The sequence below is a fragment of the Euphorbia lathyris genome, chromosome 6 (genome assembly GCF_963576675.1).
Source record: "Euphorbia lathyris chromosome 6, ddEupLath1.1, whole genome shotgun sequence".
Lineage (NCBI taxonomy): Eukaryota > Viridiplantae > Streptophyta > Magnoliopsida > Malpighiales > Euphorbiaceae > Euphorbia > Euphorbia lathyris.
The window spans coordinates 4,833,587-4,853,406 of record NC_088915.1 but is presented as its reverse complement, the minus strand read 5'-3'; the positions used below and the strand labels follow the sequence as shown (position 1 = coordinate 4,853,406).

General features: G+C 35.2%; 2 protein-coding genes across 4 annotated transcripts; both read left to right on the top strand.

Moving 5' to 3' along the window:
- Positions 1-7,579: 7,579 nt before the first annotated feature.
- Positions 7,580-12,961, top strand: LOC136231954 (pentatricopeptide repeat-containing protein At1g63330-like). Of its 2 annotated transcripts, XM_066020991.1 has the most exons (4): positions 7,580-9,462; positions 9,587-12,323; positions 12,464-12,584; positions 12,675-12,961. In XM_066020991.1, exon 1 carries the CDS (start codon positions 7,703-7,705, stop codon positions 9,437-9,439), a length of 1,737 nt encoding a protein of 578 aa, XP_065877063.1. In that variant the 5' UTR covers positions 7,580-7,702; the 3' UTR covers positions 9,440-9,462; positions 9,587-12,323; positions 12,464-12,584; positions 12,675-12,961. The 2 variants fall into 2 exon arrangements, with proteins under 2 accessions (XP_065877063.1, XP_065877062.1); XM_066020990.1 differs by having other exon boundaries at positions 9,587-12,584.
- Positions 12,962-13,595: 634 nt separating this feature from the next.
- On the top strand, positions 13,596-17,273 carry LOC136231864 (uncharacterized). 2 transcript variants are annotated; one of them, XM_066020836.1, is made up of 3 exons: positions 13,596-14,102; positions 16,038-16,091; positions 16,896-17,273. In XM_066020836.1, exons 1-3 carry the CDS (start codon positions 13,996-13,998, stop codon positions 17,104-17,106), a joined length of 372 nt encoding a protein of 123 aa, XP_065876908.1. In that variant the 5' UTR covers positions 13,596-13,995; the 3' UTR covers positions 17,107-17,273. The 2 variants fall into 2 exon arrangements, 1 of the variants encoding a protein (XP_065876908.1); XR_010690137.1 differs by lacking the exon at positions 13,596-14,102 and adding an exon at positions 15,729-15,942.
- Positions 17,274-19,820: the final 2,547 nt, after the last annotated feature.

Here is a 19,820-nt window from a genome sequence, read left to right as displayed (position 1 = left end):
TATGGCTTCACAACAACAACCAGAACCAGGACAAGCATCTTCTTCCAGATCAAGACCACCTCAAGTGCCACCTCAAATGCCACCTCAAGCAACTCAAGTGCCACCTAATATTTATACTTACAACATCTTGATTAATTGGTATTGTAAGAGGAAAATGATAGATTTTGCCGAACATCTTATTGATGAAATGCTTCGTGAAGGTTTGTTTCCCAATGTTTATACTTGTACCTCTTTTATACACGGTCTATGCCTTGTAAAAGGACCTTGGGTAGCACTAGACTTTTCTAAGAAGTTGGGTGCACGTGGCTATCTTTTGAATAATGTAACTTACTCCATTCTGCTACATGGCTTTTGTCAACAAGGGTGCCTTGATGTTGCTCTTTCGTTGTTTCATGAAATGCAAGTGCACAATTTGAAGCCTAATATAGTTACATATAACATCCTAATAGATGGCATGTGCAAAGCTGGAAGGCTTAAGGATGCAAAGGAATTACTTTCTAGGCTTTCTATTGATGGGTTGCAGCCAAATGTGTACACATTTAATATCTTAATTGGTGGACTTATTAAAGGAGGAAGGTTGGATGAAGCACACAGTGTCTTTAAGAAAATGGAAGAGAATGGTTGCTTGCCAGATAGATGCTGTTATAATGTCATGATCGGTGGATTTCTCTGGCACAATGATCTATCAAGAGCAAAAGAACTAATTCATGAGATGCGTGATAAGGGATTGTGGGGAGTTGGAAGCACACTTGCGTTGGCCGTGGATACTAATCTCGTCCTAAAATTACTATAAGATTTTAATTGGTGGATACCAAGGTAAAACAATGAACTGAAGTTTTCTTATGTTACAACTTCTTTCATCTTATTTTTGTGTTGCACTAAGTTGCTATAAGCTTATATTACTTGCATTGTTCTGAAATTTAATGTTTGCTTTTGAAAGCTCGGTGAGCATTTGGTAAAAGGGAGGCTCTTACAAAATGAAGAATTACTAGAGAAGTGGTGGATGATGCATGGTTAATTTTGACTTGGAAGATCGATCTACTGAAGATGGAGACGTTGGATTGCTGCCACAGTTAGTTGATTAATCTACCAATGTGAGCCAATTATGTTGTCACACATCGCTGCATCTTTTGCTACAATTGACCAATGTCAATAGATAAATTTCTGTGATATCAGACAGGCAGCTTGGAATGAATAGGTGCCAATGTCGATAGATTTTTCTGTCTTCACCTCAAGACCTATCATTCCTGTAGACTTGTCATACTCATAATGGTTTTGAACGTTTTTTACTTCAAAAAACACTGAAAGAAAAAGTATAGTAAATCATAACGTTAATAGTTGAACATGAAGATGGTATTTATGTTTGCATTCTTAGTTTTGCTTCAAATTCTAAGTTTTCATATCAAATAGAAATTCTGAAATGTTTGGAGCTGGTTCAAAGACAAGAAGCAAGATTACTTAAAGTTTAGGCTGTTATCTTATTCAATTTACTGCCCTGTATTACCAGAGGATACTGATATTAATAAAAAGCATGAGATTATTATAATCTCAGATTTTGAAGTTAGATCTTCTTCAACAGTCCATTGAAAAAGTGTTTAATCTGGTCATTCAGGAAGAAAGACAGTTGCATTTTTTGAGTTTTAATTGTCAATTCTACACTTTTAATCTAATGCCGATTTCTGTGGCAAAAGAATGGCATGCTTCAAGAGCATGATTGATTTTCCATCAAATTTAAAATTCTTATGCTGGAAATGTTGATATTGATGCTGCCTTTTAATCTTAATTTTTCATCTTCCTGCTGTTTTTGTTATTTAGTATTTAGGATCTATTATCCAAAAGGATGGAGAAGTAGATGGAGATGTTGCTCATAAATTCTACCGCACGTTAATCCGACCCGCACTGTTATATGATACAGAGTGTTGGGCAGTGAAACACTGTCACATTAATAAGATGTCGGTGACGGAGATGCATATGTTGAGATGGATGTGTGGTCATACGAGAAAGGACCGAGTGAGTAATGAAATAATTAGGACAAAAGTAGGGGTTACATCTATTGAAAATAAAATGAGGGAAAACCGACTAAGGTGGTTTGGCCATGTAAGACGAAGAGCGCTTGATGCGCCGGTTAGGAGGATTGAAAAGTGCTAAAGGGATGTAGTGGTGAGGGATAGGGGAAGACCTAAGCAAACTTGGAAGAGGGTGATCGAGAGTGATGAGTTTATTGGGGATTGAGGAAAATATGGTAGTGGATAGGACAGAGTGAAGGGAGAGAATTTGTGTCGCTGACACGACTTGATTTCACGGTTTCATATGATGGTTCATGTTAGCCGACTCCGAATCATTTCGGGACTAAGGCTTTGTTGTTGTTGCTGCTGCTTCTGTTTTCGATAGAGGCCCTGCAACTTTTATAATGTTTTTCTTTTTTCTTTAGAATGTTTATGTTATAATAGTAAGTAGTTTTCTCAGGAGAACGTAATTGGGTGTTTGTGCAACTTAGCCAAAGATGTCTGTTTCAATTTTAGCTTCCGTTGTTCATTCTAAAAAGTGCAGCAAGCAGTGCTGGTTTACACTTGAAGAAACTTGGTGAGGTTGATATACAAGTATCAAACAAGCTATGGATTTGAAGATGATTCATTCATTTGTATGTATATCACAAGCTTGTGTTTACTTTTACTTATTTTGTTCATGGAACTATTAACTTGCATTAGGAATAAACATTGCTAGTATGTTGTTTTTGGTATTATTTTCTTTGCTTTTTTACAACTCAATTTTATCTAAAAACAATATTGTACTTATAATGTTTAAGACGGCCCTATGATGACAGAGTATCTCTTTTCTCAAACGGGTTTCTCTAATTATGTCTTTTATTGGATTTTCATATGCTTGGATCTAACTTTTGTGTTCATAAGCTGAGAAAATGTTGTTTTTGGTATTATTTTCTCAACCTGTTGATTTCCCTAGTGAATCAAAATGGACTGTTTGGTTTAGTTTTAGCTGTTTGCGGTTGGAGTAAGTTATTTGATGTTGTTATTAACTGTTTGCGGTCAGAGAAATACGTAAATTTACAGAATTGATTTTCGTCTCGAAAGATGATTTTGAGAGAGATTACAGAATTGAGAGATTATGAAAGAGAGAATGAGAGGTTTTGATAAATTCATATAAAAAGGATAAAATTATCCAATGGAGATGGTAACTTATAATTAGGAGGCGGTAAATAGTAACATTCTAAGAAAATCTAATTAACTAAATATTAAATTGAATTTAAACCTTTCTTTAGTCAATGAATCACAACTTGAGCACATTGAAGGGTTCAAATCCCATGTACGCATTTCCAGTGTGAGAAGTGAATTAGCCACAACTGTGAAGAGTTCAAAATTGTTAGAGCTTTCTTTCCCACTCGCACCCTCTCTTTCCCACTCAAAAAGTACCATGCCAGTAATCGGTTCTTTTTTTTTGTCTGATCTCATTTCTGACATGATTTTCGTATCGAAAGGTGATTTTAAGAGAGATTACAGAGAATGAGAGGTTTTGATAAATTTATACGAAAAGAGTAAAATTGTTCAATAGGAGGCTGTTAGCAACACCCTTAATATATTGTGTTTACCTTAGAATTAGGTATTTTTAGAGTTGAATGCGTTCTATCTTCAAGCCATGAGATGGACATGGTGCAACTGTAGGATGTGATTAACCAAAAAATAAAACAAACGCAGAAAAAACATATTAACAGTAAACAGAAAATCAAAATAATGAGATAGACAAATCTGAGGCCTGTATTAGCAGTTTCCTTAAGACAGATCTTGCCGCTATTGACAATCATCTACCAGGATACAACAGATTACGCAAGCGAACTCAAACCGTGTGTAGCCTAGTTATCACCGGAGTAGGAAAACAAGAACTTTATGAACAGATAAAGAGCAGGAAAAATTCAAGAACAATATTTTTTCTAACTGTTTTTCTGACTGTTTGTGAATTTGACAATCCATTCTATATAAATAGAACTTGGAAGGATATGTCATTTCACGAACAAACACGACTATGCACGGACAGACACGACTGTTTACGTACAAACACGACTGTTCACGAAGGGCACAACTGATCATGTAAGGAGGTGTTTGTTGGTATTAAATTTAACAAATAATTTTATTCAAATTTTTCCAACAGCAATTAAAGATGAGAGACATATAGAAACTGAAACTGTTTAGTTGTATTTCCATTTTGCATTTGATCTTATGATGCACCATAGAGTTATATCATTTTTACTTCAATTAATGCCTCAAAATGATCATTGATGACCTAAAATAAAAATTCCAAGAATTGACCATATTCTGAATAATTTTAATTCTTCAAATTTTTCGTTTTGATGTCATTTATGTGTTGTTTGGTTAGGAGAGAAGGAAAAACGAATATTTAGAAAGAGAAAGCTTTAGAAATGGTAATTTTGGAAAATAATAAAATGTGGTTTCATTGTAAATGTGATTCTAAATACTTTAATTCTTTAGCGTTTCTAGTTTGAGGTCGTAACGGTCATTTTGAGATGTTAATTGAAGTTTAGTGATCATAATGTTAGAAAATGTAAAGTTTTACGACATTTTTCAAACAGCAAATTGTAATAAGAAATAGTAAATGAAACAAACGGATCTTTAGTCACAATATGTGAGAAAACTAAAATTCAAAGGCTTAATTTGAAGAAGTAAATAATTAGGGGTTTAATTCGTAAACTACGAAAACTTCAAAACCTTAATTATTATGTTTTTAGTATAGGGATGACAATGGATAGGGTTTACCAATCTCAAACTCTTACCCGTTTATTTTTTCATTACTTATACTCGTCTCGTTATCCTAAAGGATATTGATGACTGGTGATGAACTCTTGATCTGAATCCTTCCCTGCGGGGGGCGCCGTTGGGATCGGCGGGGGAAGCTCCGATGCCAAAGTCAGTATATGATAATAGAGTAAACTGTAATAACAAAGTAGGGTTTAGGGAGAGCATGAATCTGTACCTCAATAGCTTGGGATGCAAGCTATTTATAGTCATGTAGTTGTAACCCTTAGTAACTAGAAAGTCTCTATTAATGCTCCATTAATGGCGGTTACTGATCTCATTCGAGTATGACCGTTAGTTTATTAATAGGTCATTAGTTGCCTTTATCGGGAGTCGGCTCAGCCGTTCAGGGGGTGGATCGAGACAAGATAGCGGGTCTCCCATAGGTTTGACTAGGGATAGCTGATAGCTCCCATTTATATAGGATTTTTAGGCCTTTTCTAGTTCATTTTTGCCTCGTTTTCTTTAACTTCTGCGCTCATTTTATTCGTTTTTAGCAAAAATAAGTCTTTTCTAGTATTTATGGTAGTTTCTGTGTTTTTCAGGTGTTCGAAGGCGTAGTCGAGTATTCCCGAACCAGACCCGAACCTTTTGGAGCAATTCCGGACAATCCAGGGACCGTCGGAGCACTTTTGGGACTCATCAGGGACCATTAGAGCGGATTTCGGAAGCCCAAGGACCAAAACGGAAGAAACAACTCGGATTTGCCCCTCTTGGTAGCCTGTCTCGCCGGGACAAAGGCCTGTCTCGCCGAGACAGGCAGTGTCTCGCCGAGACAATAGGTTGTCTCGATGAGACAGCCACTCGCCTCGACGAGACAGCCCTTGTCTCGGCGAGACGAGACGAGAGAGGCGCAAAAACGCCTCTCCCCAGCTGGAAACTCGAGCCTTTAGCCCTTTTTCAACCTACTTTACTCGGGAAATACCGTTTTTACCCCTAAAAAGCCTAGGTTTGCTGCCTATCACTATAAATAGGCAGCTTAACATATGACCTAGGGAGCTTTTTCTTTTTTTCTCTTTCCACCAGAAACACTAGAATAGGACCTTTAATTTTCTGCAGTTTAGTTTAGTTTAGTTTATTCTTCATCTTGTATTCGAAGAACTGCTAAAAGGGTGGAGGCTCTACCTTGTTTACATTGTAATCAGACGAAAACGGGTTTTGGATTTCCTATACCTTTACCTTAATCTTATTGGAGTGGTTTAAACATGATTTCATCTGTCATTCATTACAGTTATGCATTGATTGGTTTGTCTATGAGCTAATCCCCATCCAATCTAGGATGGGGATGAAATTGTCGAGATGACCATGAATGTTAGGGTTTAGGGTTTAAGATTTGTTATTGATTTGATCAGTTTATGCATGCTTAATGCCTAGAAAATCATTAAGAACAGGATTTATGCTAGAATGAACATTGATATTGATCAACTAGCCTGTTTATGTATATAATGTGCCTAATGCCTGTGACCCTGACATTAAATTGGAATATAGATAGATGAGAACCTGACCACGGAATCGTCTATACCGAACTTGTATTAACCTGACTTCGCTAGAGACCACTAGGAATGAGGCCTTGTGGCTGGGCCACGGCTTAAGCCTTAATTGCCAACGAACCTAATGCTTTGCATGACCTAGGGTATATGCCTAATCAAGCCGTCACCCGAATGCATGTGAATAGGGAGGACAATACTGATCACATTAGTCCTTCACTTAGGGTAATTACCTTCAATCTTTAGTCAAGCTTAAATCTGAACCCCTTGTACCGCATTTGTGGTAATTGATCAATTGATTCCCCTACCTGGATTGCAACTACCATAAATCACAATCCACCCTGCGGCACATTCTGTTTACTGCTTTCCTAGTTTAGGTATTTCTTTCTTTAGTCTATCAACAAATTTGCTTCCGACTCTGCTGAATAGACAAATTCCCAGTTGAATTTGACTAATTAGGATAGTAGTCCTTATGGTTCGATCTCGTGCTTAGCACAATATTACTTGTTGCGATAGGATACACTTGTCTTATTAACTGCTATATACTTTACGAGCATCAATAGCGTGTGGTGGAATCCATGTGATCCGCTGCTTTGGTAGCTTGCTTGATACGCCATAGCTTTCCCGATTAGTTGGATACACAGTCGTTTTGGTTAATATCCCTTTTAGTCCGTAGATAATATCTCGATGTTATCAGATATACTTTATGAGTCCTATTCCCGTCCCATTTAGGAGTATAACGAGAAACTTTAAATAAAATTGAGGGGCCGAATAAACCTTTTTTAAAAGGATATTGCTATATACAGCAAAAGTTATACTTTCCACCGCACTCTTTTGACATTTATGCCCTCCTCACAATTTCAAACCAATAACCAAAAACTCTCAAATCATCTCTAGCTTTTGAAGCTTTTCATAAAACCCGACCTAAAACGACATACCGCCAAAGGAAGGAAGAGGAAAAAGCTTAATGAATCTTCCGATAAGTTTTTAAAAAAAAAAATATATCCGAAATCGGAGGCGGAACCCGTTTTTTTTCCCTAAACGGAAATCCGACGCCGTTGCCACCACGGGCAGAACGGACGAACTGTTCGTTCCGTCTGTGGTGGCAACGGCGTCGGCCATACTTTCCACCGTAAGGTGGAACTGGTTCTGCGCTCGTTCCACCGTATGGTGAAACTGGGTGGTGCATCGTTTAGGCTTATTCCTTAAAAAGAAAAATCAAAATTTAAAAAACGGATTTCTACATTTTATATCAAATTAGTTGAAAGTTTCAGTAACTGTGAGTAATGTACCATGAATCACAATTTCTACATTGCACAAAGCATTTTCAAATTTCACACAAATTGTTAGGGTTTCTCCTCTCTCTATCTCTGCAAATCCAGCATTCACACAATGTCTATGCTTCTTTCTTCCTCTTCGGCTCGACTTCTGGTTCGTTCTCCATTTCTTCAGTTTTTTGGTATCATTTCTCCTCTCCATACTCGTGCTTCACCTTCAAGGTCAGATGATTTTGTTTCTTCTTTTGACAAGTTTCTTTGTATGGATCCCTTACCTGCTACTCAGTTCAATAATTTATTGTTTGATCTTAGAAGGATGAAACCTTCGGTCATTGAGTTCAACAAATTGTTGTCTGCTTTTGTTAGGATGAACCGTTTTCAGACTGCCATTTCTTTGTCCGAGAACATGGATTACTTGAGAATAACACCTAATATTTATTCTTGTAACATCTTGATTAATTGCTTCTGCAATTTAGATAGTGTGGGTTTTGGATTCTCTGTTCTGGGTAGAATTTTCAAATCGGGTTTTCAGCCTGACATTGTTACCTTTACTTCTCTGATTGATGGATTATGCAAGGAAGGTAAAATTGATGATGCAGTGATATTGTTTAATAAGTTATCAGCTATGAGTTATAAACCTAATGTTTTTACTTATAATGTGATTGTGAATGGTTTGTGTAAAGTGGGAAAGGTTCACATGGCCAAGTGTTTGATTGAAAAAATGGCTAAAAGAGGTTGCGAGCCTAATTTGGTGGTGTATAATACTATCATTGATGGTCTTTGCAAACATAATTTAGTTACTCAATCATTTGACCTTTTCAAAAAGATCAAGAGTCGAGGCATTTTGCCGGATGTTGTGACTTATAGCTCATTAATTCATTGTCTATGCTATTCGAGCAAGTGGAAGGAAGTTGCATTTTTGGTCAATGAAATGTTGGATAGCAACGTAGTTCTAAATATAGTTACTTATAGCATATTGATCGATCAACTTTGTAAGGAAGGAATGGTAATGAAGTCTGAATGTATCTTTGGAATAATGATCCATAGAGGTTTAGAGCCAAATGTGATCACCTACAATTCATTAATAGATGGGTATGGTCTACACAGACAAATGCATCGAGTAGAGAAAGTGTTTTACATGATGAGGAGGAAAGGTTGTAAACCTAATATTTATACTTACAACATCTTGATTAATTGGTATTGTAAGAGGAAAATGATAGATTTTGCCGAACATCTTATTGATGAAATGCTTCGTGAAGGTTTGTTTCCCAATGTTTATACTTGTACCTCTTTTATACACGGTCTATGCCTTGTAAAAGGACCTTGGGTAGCACTAGACTTTTCTAAGAAGTTGGGTGCACGTGGCTATCTTTTGAATAATGTAACTTACTCCATTCTGCTACATGGCTTTTGTCAACAAGGGTGCCTTGATGTTGCTCTTTCGTTGTTTCATGAAATGCAAGTGCACAATTTGAAGCCTAATATAGTTACATATAACATCCTAATAGATGGCATGTGCAAAGCTGGAAGGCTTAAGGATGCAAAGGAATTACTTTCTAGGCTTTCTATTGATGGGTTGCAGCCAAATGTGTACACATTTAATATCTTAATTGGTGGACTTATTAAAGGAGGAAGGTTGGATGAAGCACACAGTGTCTTTAAGAAAATGGAAGAGAATGGTTGCTTGCCAGATAGATGCTGTTATAATGTCATGATCGGTGGATTTCTCTGGCACAATGATCTATCAAGAGCAAAAGAACTAATTCATGAGATGCGTGATAAGGGATTGTGGGGAGTTGGAAGCACACTTGCGTTGGCCGTGGATACTAATCTCGTCCTAAAATTACTATAAGATTTTAATTGGTGGATACCAAGGTAAAACAATGAACTGAAGTTTTCTTATGTTACAACTTCTTTCATCTTATTTTTGTGTTGCACTAAGTTGCTATAAGCTTATATTACTTGCATTGTTCTGAAATTTAATGTTTGCTTTTGAAAGCTCGGTGAGCATTTGGTAAAAGGGAGGCTCTTACAAAATGAAGAATTACTAGAGAAGTGGTGGATGATGCATGGTTAATTTTGACTTGGAAGATCGATCTACTGAAGATGGAGACGTTGGATTGCTGCCACAGTTAGTTGATTAATCTACCAATGTGAGCCAGTTATTTGACTTGATTGCTTGTAGATTATGATTATTATCGGACATGGGAAACATTTTTGTAACACAATGCTGTATCTTTTAAAGAGGGTATTTATGTTTGCACTTAATATCAAATTTGGGTTAACTATAAAATTCCGTTTTGCTTCAAATTCAAGTTTTCAGATCAAATAGAAATTCTGAAATGGTTGGCAATTGTGTGGTTCTGTTAAATCTACTTGGCAAGAATGTTTGGGACCTGTTTCTCAAAAAATGCAATGGTTTTCTGTTGTCTGGTGTAAGGATCACATTCCAAGTTTGAGTTTGATTTTCTGTTGTCTGGTGATAGGGAAACCATCTCTCATTTGTTTTTGTTTTTTATTGTGTAGTTTGGTTGAATGTGGCTAATCGATGTCAGATCACAGTGGTTCATCCTTGGAATAGGATTGTTTCGTGATTAGAGAGATTGTTGGGGTAGTTAGAAATAGAATGTATAGTAGTGATAGAAATAATGAGAGGGTGATTTGGAGGAATTTGGTTCTGATTTGGACAAAATTGTGAACTATGAACTTAGCTTGGTATGGGTTAAACAGATTTAAAACTTAACTTGGCTAATTCTGCTGTTACAGATTTGAGTTACATCCATGAGATCGTTATAATCTCAAGACCAAAACAAGATTAAGGGCTATGTATGTTTTTTTTGTCTCAACTCAGACCAAAACTACTTCGTTTTCGAATTCTGCTAATACTGGCAGCCTAAAACAGAAAAACCAAACCAATTGGAAATTTGTTTCAACAGTTACAGTCACCAACTTATCTAAGTAAATATATATTTAGTTAGAGAAATGAAATGCACTTACTTTTTCTGGGTAGTTGCAAAGAATAACTCATTGTGAACAAACACAACATCTCACATGGTTTCCCTTACCTGAGCAAGCAACAAAAAAGGCCAATTAAAGTAGTCATAATTGGTTTTTATATTGTAAGTAGGATTCATAAGTTCAATTCACGGAATCATAAAAACTGTTGTTATAACCCATAGAAGATATTGATGTTTTTTCAGAAAAATACACACAGTGCGTTACAAATGGCTTTATAATTAGAACAACATATCAAGAGTTCATTGTGTATGGTCATTCGTGAGATGGGAGAGTAACGTTTTGGAGAAATCTGTTTTTGATATAGGGATTCTAGTTTGGAAAAGGGGCACTGCCCTATGGAAGCAGAAGTTTTTTTTCCCTTCAAATAAGTTCCTTTCCTTTGTTTTTCTTTCTTGGTTTTTCTTGTAAGTTGCTTCTCAATGCTTGGTAAGGAGATTCAATTTCTAGTACTCATATTTAAGTTTGTATTTAATATGTCAATGGGTCTGACAAAAAACTGGGGTGAAATGGAAACTCGACTTCAAGTCACATTTGAGAAGCCATAAGTGCAAGCATAAGTAATGTAATTTTTTATGCGCGCATATTATCTAGAGTGGTTGAAGCAGGATTGAGTGGCATGCAGGATGTGTTTCAACAAGCAGAGGTTTCCAATGCAACAATTTGGCCTCCGCCCCTCAAATCAGGGGCAGAGACAAGGGGTGCCAGGGAGGGCTCCGGCCTCGGGACTCTGGAATCACCCCTACCACCGATGGTTCCGACCCATTGTCTCCAGAAAATTGAGGGTTTGCAGTGCAAGACGACCCCTCAAAAGTATCTGCTGAATTTTTTTTCATCTGAGAAAGATGTAAAGGAATATTGTGACAAGTTTTCGTACTTGTATAAATAAGAAATATTACTGTGCGGATGACCATTGGGTGCCCTCTGAACGCTGTGCGGATGACCATTGCATTTGTGTAGACTGCAAAGGAATATTGTGAACAGTTGTCCTGATACCAGTCACAGAAATCGACTCCAAACTCGGTTCCTGGAACATCATGCGAGTGAGAGAATCATTATTGATAGCAGTAACAATCTGGTTGTTTTGGTTCTTTGAATTAACATCCTTGCTTTTCTACCAAGTGTTATTAAATTCAGGTTCTGATGTTGTTCTAATATATAAATTCTGATTTGTAGAGTCCTCGTTATGAGCTAGCATACTTGGCTGATTATTTAGCATAACTGACACTGATTGACTACAGTTTCTTGAGTATCCTTCCCCCAGTCATTGCTGCACCAGCTGTATTTCTTGCTAGATGGAAAATGGATCAAGATATCCATCCTTAGGTACGCATTCTTTTACAGTCGTATGTACCTTAGATTTTGCATTTGGAGCCTGATTTTGATTATGTATTTGGCAGAATAATAATCTGGCATTACACTTATTACGAGGCATCGATTATTGAATGTTTTGCGAATGAAGTATAGGCAGCAAAATGTATTAACAACTGTACAATACTGCTGATATGACTGCTTTTCGTTGCAGTTAAAGAAAAATGCATACTGTGTGTTGCGTGATCTTGCTTCAATATGCTAATTGGCTGCTTTGTTTTCTCCAATATTGCTGGAGACATTGTTCTAATGAGTAGTTGGCTGGTACTATGATATTAGAAGTGTTTGCTAGCAATTAACACTTGTGTAATGAAGTTCCGTCTGGACTTTTCTTCCCGACGTTATACCTGGTAGCTCTCTAACTATAACCATCTCTCCTTCTACACGAAACTTCCATCTTTATTTGGTCCGAAAATCTCTGTTTATAGGTTTTTGTGACGTGTATTGATTTTACTACCTCTTAATTAATTAAAGATACATCTAAGAACAGGTTTGGCATGCCACTTTAGCTAGAACTATTAGCACATCAACCACCAAGAAACGCGATCCTACTCTGGCTCTTTTTGCATATAGAAGTGGACAAAGTGACGAGGAATTTATCAATGTCACGAGTAAGAACTCTGCTGCAATTTCTTTTTCATTTTGGATAGAACTATTGATATAAAGATAAAAGATGCTTATTTGCTGTTAATCCATTGCAGATATAGAAGATGACTCATCGACCAAGTTGTATCTACTGCTCTGCCTGAAAGCAAGTTTCTTTCTGTAGCAGGAAAGGCTTTCATCACTGCTGATCTGCTATATGAGGAAGCATTTGCAATTTTCAACTTAAATGTTCAACGTTGTCATAATCTTAGAAGCATGAAAAATTAGGATTTTTGGGAAATAAACATGAAAAGGAATGAAGTAGTCAAATTCTATAAGATTTTAATTTTATTTTTTTGAAATTAAGAAAGCTTGATCTGAAATCAAATCAATAATAGCTAAAAATTTCGCCTACTTTTCTCAAATCTAAATAAATAAACAAAGCTTGATCTGAAAAATTTCGCCTACTTTCCTCGTGGGGGGATGTTAGGTGTTTCTACCCTTTCTGTTCCTCCTCCTTTCCTTTTGCCTATTCTTCTCGAAGATAGGGTTGGGGTCAGCCTTCTTAGACTGATCCCGAGTTAGGTTTTTTGCTTTGTTGTTTTTCCTTTCCTTTTCCTATAAAAAAAAATAAATAAACAAAACTTCATATGCAGCTTTTATATATTTTTGGAGCTTTCACTTCCTTCTATCATCAAGCCATGGGATGTACAAGAAACTATTAAAGATGAGAGATATAGAAACTGAAACCGAAAAAAAAAAGCATTATTAAGTTATGGATTAGGCTTTTATTTAATTTTTCCATCTGTAAGGACGATTCGGTCTGTTGACATGAACAAATAAAATTCAAAGACTTAATTTGAAAAAAATAAATAATTAGAGATTTAATTCGTATATCACTAAAAGTTCAAAAAATTAATGATTATGTGTTTAGCCTAGGGTTGAAAACGAATAGGTAATTGCGGGTAGTACCAATCTCAAACGCTTATCAGTTTATATTTTCATTATTCGTACCAAACTTTCATAACTTAACGGGTATACTTCATGACTCCCATTTTCATGCATTTAGGAGTATAATGAGAAACTTTAAGTAAATTGAGGAGCCGAATAAACTTTTTTAAAATTTAAAGGGCCAATCGGATATATGAATAATTTTTAGTTAAAATTAGTTGAAAATTAATTGAAATAAACAATAAGATAACGAGCAAAAAAAGACTGAAATGGTTTTAATGATGAATCACAATTTCTACATTGAACGACCTCCTCTGCACAATTTCTACATTGCACAAAGCATTTTCAGCGTGATAATATGCAACCATAGAAGAACCTCTTTTTATAGACCTAGAGTCAGTAGCACAATTTCTACTTTCAAATTTGAGACAAATTGTTAGGGTTTCTCCTCTCTCTCTCTCTCTCTGCAACTCCACCATTCACACAATGTCTATGCTTCTTTCTTCCTCTTCGGCTCGACTTCTGCTTGGTTCTCCATTTCTTCAGTTTTTTGGTATCATTTTTCCTCTCCATACTCTTACTTCACCTTCAAGGTCAGATGATTTCGTTTCTTCTTTTGACAAGTTCCTTCGTATGGATCCTTACCTGCTACTGAATTCAATAATTTATTGTCTGAGCTTAGAAGGATGAAACCTTCAGTCATTGAGTTCAGCAAATTGTTGTCTGCGTTTGTTAGGATGAACCGTTTTCAGACTGCCATTTCTTTGTCCGAGAAAATGAAATACTTGAGAATAAGACATGATCTTTATTCTTGTACCATCTTGATTAATTGCTTCTGCAATTTAGATTGCGTGAGTTTTGGATTCTCTGTTCTAACTAGAATTTTCAAAATTGGTTTTCAGCCTAACATTATTACATTTACTTCTCTAATTGATGGACTCTGTAGGGAAGGTAAAATTGATGACGCGATGATCTTGTTTAATAAGATACTGGCCATGAACTATAAACCTAACGTTCATACTTACTGTGTGATTGTCAATGGTCTATCTAAAGCCGGAAATGTTCATGTGGCTAGGTGTTTAACTGGTAAAATGGCTAGGAGTGGTTGTGAGCCTAATGTGGTGACTTACAGTGCCATCATTGATGGCCTTTGCAAGCATAATTTCGTTTCTCAATCATTTGATCTTTTCAAAAAGATTAAGAGTCGAGGCATTTTGCCTAAAGTTGTTACTTATAACTCATTGATTCATTGTCTATGCTATTCAAGTAAGTGGAAGGAAGTTGCAACTTTGCTCAATGAAATGTTGGATAGTAACGTAGCACTAGATATAGTTACTTATAGTATATTGATCGATCAATTTTGTAAAGAAGGAATTGTAATGAAGTCTGAATGTATCTTTGGAATGATGATCCAAAGAGGTTTGGAGCCTAATGTGATCACATACACTTCATTAATAGATGGGTATGGTCTACACGGACAAATGCATCGAGTAGACAAAGTGTTTAATGTGATGAGGAGGAAAGGTTGTAATCCTAATGTTTATACTTACAGCATCTTGATTAATTGGTATTGTAAGAGGAAAATGATAGATGTTGCTGAGCATCTTATTGATGAAATGCTTTGTGAAGGTTTAATTCCCAATTTTTGTACTTATAACTCTTATATACATGGTCTATGTCTTGCAAAAGGGCCTTGGGTAGCCTTGGATTTTTTTTAAGAAGATGGGTGCAAGTGGCTATCTTCTGAATACTAGAACTTACTCAATCTTGCTACATGGTTTTTGCCAACAAGGTTGTCTTGATGTTGCACTATCTTTATTTCATGAAATGCATGTGCACAAGTTGAAGGCTGACATAGTTACATATAGTATCCTAATAGATAGCATGTTCAAAGTGGGAAGGCTTGAAGGTGCAAAAGAATTACTTTCTAGGCTTTCTGTTGATGGGTTGCTGCCAAATATTTACACATTTAATATAATAATTGGTGGACTTATCAAAGGAGGAAGGGTGGATGAAGCATACAGTGTCTTTAAGAAGACAGAAGAGAATGGTTGCTTACCTAATATGTCGTCTTACAATGTCATGATTGGTGGATTTCTACGGAACAATGATCTATCAAGTGCAAAAGAGCTTATTCATCAGATGCATGATAAGGGATTAAGGGGAGTTGACACCACAGTTGAGATTGCGGTGGATACTAATGTCATTCTGAAATTACTATAAATTTATGTCTGGATATCAAGGTAACATGAACTGAATTTCTTATGTTACAACTTCTTTCAAATGATTTTTGTGTTTGCATTAAGATGCTATAAACTTATATTACTTTCATCTTGTTTTTTTCTAGTTATACTTTGAATACTCACCAAATCTTTTGTGTTGCTTTGTTTTTTAGTTGTCTTTTCTGCTGGGAATTCAACATACAATATGCACGTAACACGTTTTATGAATATAGTTTAAACTTTAACTGTTATAGTTCAACTTGTAGATGGTACTAAAATGCCATCCGTGGTCTTAATGTTGTGCAGTTGTGATGATAAGTGGCATGTGCTGTACCAGAAAGTGAAGAATGTGACACGAAGGTAAAATTAGTTGTTGTCAGTTTTTTTTTTTTGCTTTTGTTGTAATTGTTTAGGGCTGCAGCACTATGGTGTGAGATTAGGGGTTTTTGTAGTGAAGTTCTGCTGTAAGATTTTTGTGAGGGTGGTTTATGAATAACATTCGAATCTGATTACTTCACTGTTATTATTCTTTATGATTATAATTTGTGTTCATTTCGAATATCATGTGCCAAGTGCAGTGATGTGTAACACTATGCCAAGTACTTGAAAGCATTTACATGATTTAATCCATATTTGAAATCGTCCATTTCCATTTGGTATTTGAGCTTCTGCTGCACCAAAGTTAGTATTTTTATATGTTTCTTGAAATAAATAGTTAATTTCTAGGAGTGGTTTCAAAGACAATTGTTCTTCTCATTGCAATTTTGCAAAAGATTAGGAGTGGTTTCAATCAGTCGTGTTCGTATTGTCCATTATGGTTTTATCTATCTCCAACTGTATTCGCTAGTGTTTGCTTGTGTTACTTGACGTTCTTTCAGGCACTTGTTTGGTACCCTTTCACGAGAATGGGCTTTGGAGTCCATGAATGTTATTATGTTATGTCATGCCCTTGTTTGGTGTTTGCTTGGCTTCAAGTTGATGTTTAGTAGGGCCAAGATCTATATATTTCACATAATTATAAATGATATAATTGATACGAAAAATAATAATCATATTAAGTGTAATTGTCTACATACAATATGCTAGGCCTATGAATAAGATTAATGAAGTTATATCAGTTCATATGTTTTATGCCTGATGATATGAGCTTTCGGTTGTTTGAAGGTGTTGTTTTCTGGTTGCTTCAAAAAACGGACTGTATTCAGTAAAGTCACTTTACTTTCCGGCAGAACAGATTCGAAGATGTGAAGAATGCAGCGGTCGTGATTCTTCAGTTAATGGCAACGATGAACTGTGGAAAATTATTTGGAAGAGAAGTAAATGTGAGAGATGTTTGCTGTCATTTTGCTTCAAATTCAAGTTTTCAGATAAGTAAATTGAGTTTATGTCCAAATGCAAAGGAATTATGTAAAGAGATTTGATGTTAATAGAAGATGTTGCTTCATCAAGTTTATAGTTCCAATTTACAAACTCATAAACTCATTTTGGTGGCTTTGTTGCAAATTTAAATTTTATTATTATATGGGCTTTGATTATTCTTCATTTTACACTTGTTATTCTCTATTATAGATCTAATAATTTCAGATTCATGAAGAAAATTATTATCTTTACCCGAGGCCAATGTTGCTTAGAAGTGATTATTCTAATGGAATATCGTTTCGGCTTTCTGTGTAGAAACTTAATGAAACCTATAAAGTTATGAGGGTTAAGGTGCAAAAATACCCTTAACGTTTTGGGTCAGGAGCAATTTTACCCCTAACGTCTAAAATGGTGCAATTTTAATGTTGGAAGCTAAGAGCAATTTTACCTCTAACATTGATAAATTGGGTTAATTTGAAAAATAATTCATCAAACTCATGGATCTTGTCATCTACACTTCACACGTGCATCATTTTATCAGTAACAAATCACAAACATATGTTGGGATGTAAAAAAAATAAAAAAATATACTGTCTTTTATACGAATTGGACAAAAAAATTCAAAAAATTCATCGAATTTATAAATGTTAATCTCTAGTTCTATTATTAAATTATAAAAAACATGAAATCCTTTTTTTAGAATGAATTAATATGCAATTGGTACAAAATAAGAGACAAAAATATCTGTGTTTTACAAAAATATCTGAGCAGGGTCTAAGAATAATTTTTTTTTGTCCAAAACCGGCCTAGGGGACAGAGACCTGGATGGTAGAGAAAGATTTCCTCATAACCCTAAAGCGAGGAAGATTACTACCCTCTTGCGGAATCTCTTCAAGGTTGTGAATTGAGCATTTGTTGTAGGAACAATTGGCACGAACACGGGCATCCCAAGACAGATTTCTAACCTTAAACAAATTTGAAAAAACATAAAATATGGATTCCTTTTGATTTTTTTGCTTTGAGGAGATAAAAAAAACACACGTTTTGATACAAATCAAATAAAAAAGAAACTTTGTTCATGTTGTTCGATAATAGAAAACATAAAATCAAATAACACAAACACTCAATTACTCAATCAATCAATACAACCATTCTATCGAATGATCCCACAACTTTCTTCAGGCTTTGATACCAATAAAGAGATTAACGATAATTAATCTATTTGAGATATACGGGTTCGATTGTACCTTATTGAATAGCAGAACCGGTAGATCTTTCAGAGTAGCAAAAGCGGATCTTAGCACCATGATTTTGTACCACCGGTAACAGGCAACCACACCGCTTTAGCTGGGGAAGACTAAATAATCCACAGACTAGAAGATGAAGAATGAGAGGAAGAGAGAGGAAGAATTCGGCCAACATGGAGTTAGGAAGAGATGTGTTGTGATTAGTTAAGCCTATTTTTGATTCGATTTTACTAAATAATTTTAGGTTTCGTTTTTTATTCGATTTTAGTAAAAAAAAAAACTGATTAACCAAACTAAAATTAATATATTATATATATATATATATATATATATATATATATGATATTAACATATATTTTTCCACTAAACCTAAATTGAAATATGAAAAAATTATAAATACTAATCAACCGAATGGAAAATATAAAATAATCGAACCGATTGTAGAAATTAAAAATATTATAAATTATTGATATAAAACAAAAAAAATTATATATGTCACTTATTGATAGTTTCAATATATGTTGAAGACTTGATTTACAGTTTTAATATATTGATAATCTAATTGGTGATTTTAGAAGATTATAGAGCTAATAATTTTCAAAATATAAATATTAAATTGTGAATTTAACTTATGATTTAAAAAAGGGTAATTAATTTATTAGTCCCTATATTTTAACAAAACACACTGTTTAGTCCTTGTATTTTCAAAAACATATGATACAGTCCCTAACTTTTTTCCTAATGAACTGTTTAGTCCCTAATGTTTTTCTCAGTGAACTGTTTAGTCCCTACCGTTAGACTCTCATGAAGATTTTGTTAGTCAATTTGGATTTGCGTTCTTCTTTTTTTTATTTTCCTTTCCGTTACACTCTAATGCATCTGAAATCAACTTTGAGTATTCTTCTTCTTAATGTTCTTCTTAATCGTTCAAATTCGTAAGCATTGGATCTGTTCTTTTTCTTGTTCTCCATACAAATAGCTTCTTTTTCTAAATTGGATTTTCTCTTATGAAGTTTGAAGGTAAATAGTAAAGGGTAATTTAGTCATTTCCGAAGTCATAAACAGTAAAAAATCTAAGAAACAGACGGAAGGACTAAACAGTTCACTGAAAAAAAAGGTTAGGGACCTTACCATGTGTTTTTCAAAATATAGGGACTAAACAGTGTGTTTTGTCAAAATATAGGGACTAATAAATTAATTACCCTTTAAAAAAAGGTGTTGCTATTCACCGCACCTATTTTACTTATCAACACTCTTATTTGACAATTTTGCCTTTCTCATTTTATTTTGACCAACAACTGAAAATTCTTTCTCCCTTTCGAGTAAAATCGAAATTCTAAAAAAAATGGATCCGAGAAAATCCTGTCTGTCCAAAGAGCGTGCAGATGAACTTCCCGACTGCCCTTTGGACAGACGGGAGATTCATCCGCCTAGTAAGCGGATGAAGAGTTCTGTCTTCAAATCCGGAGACAGAACTCGTATT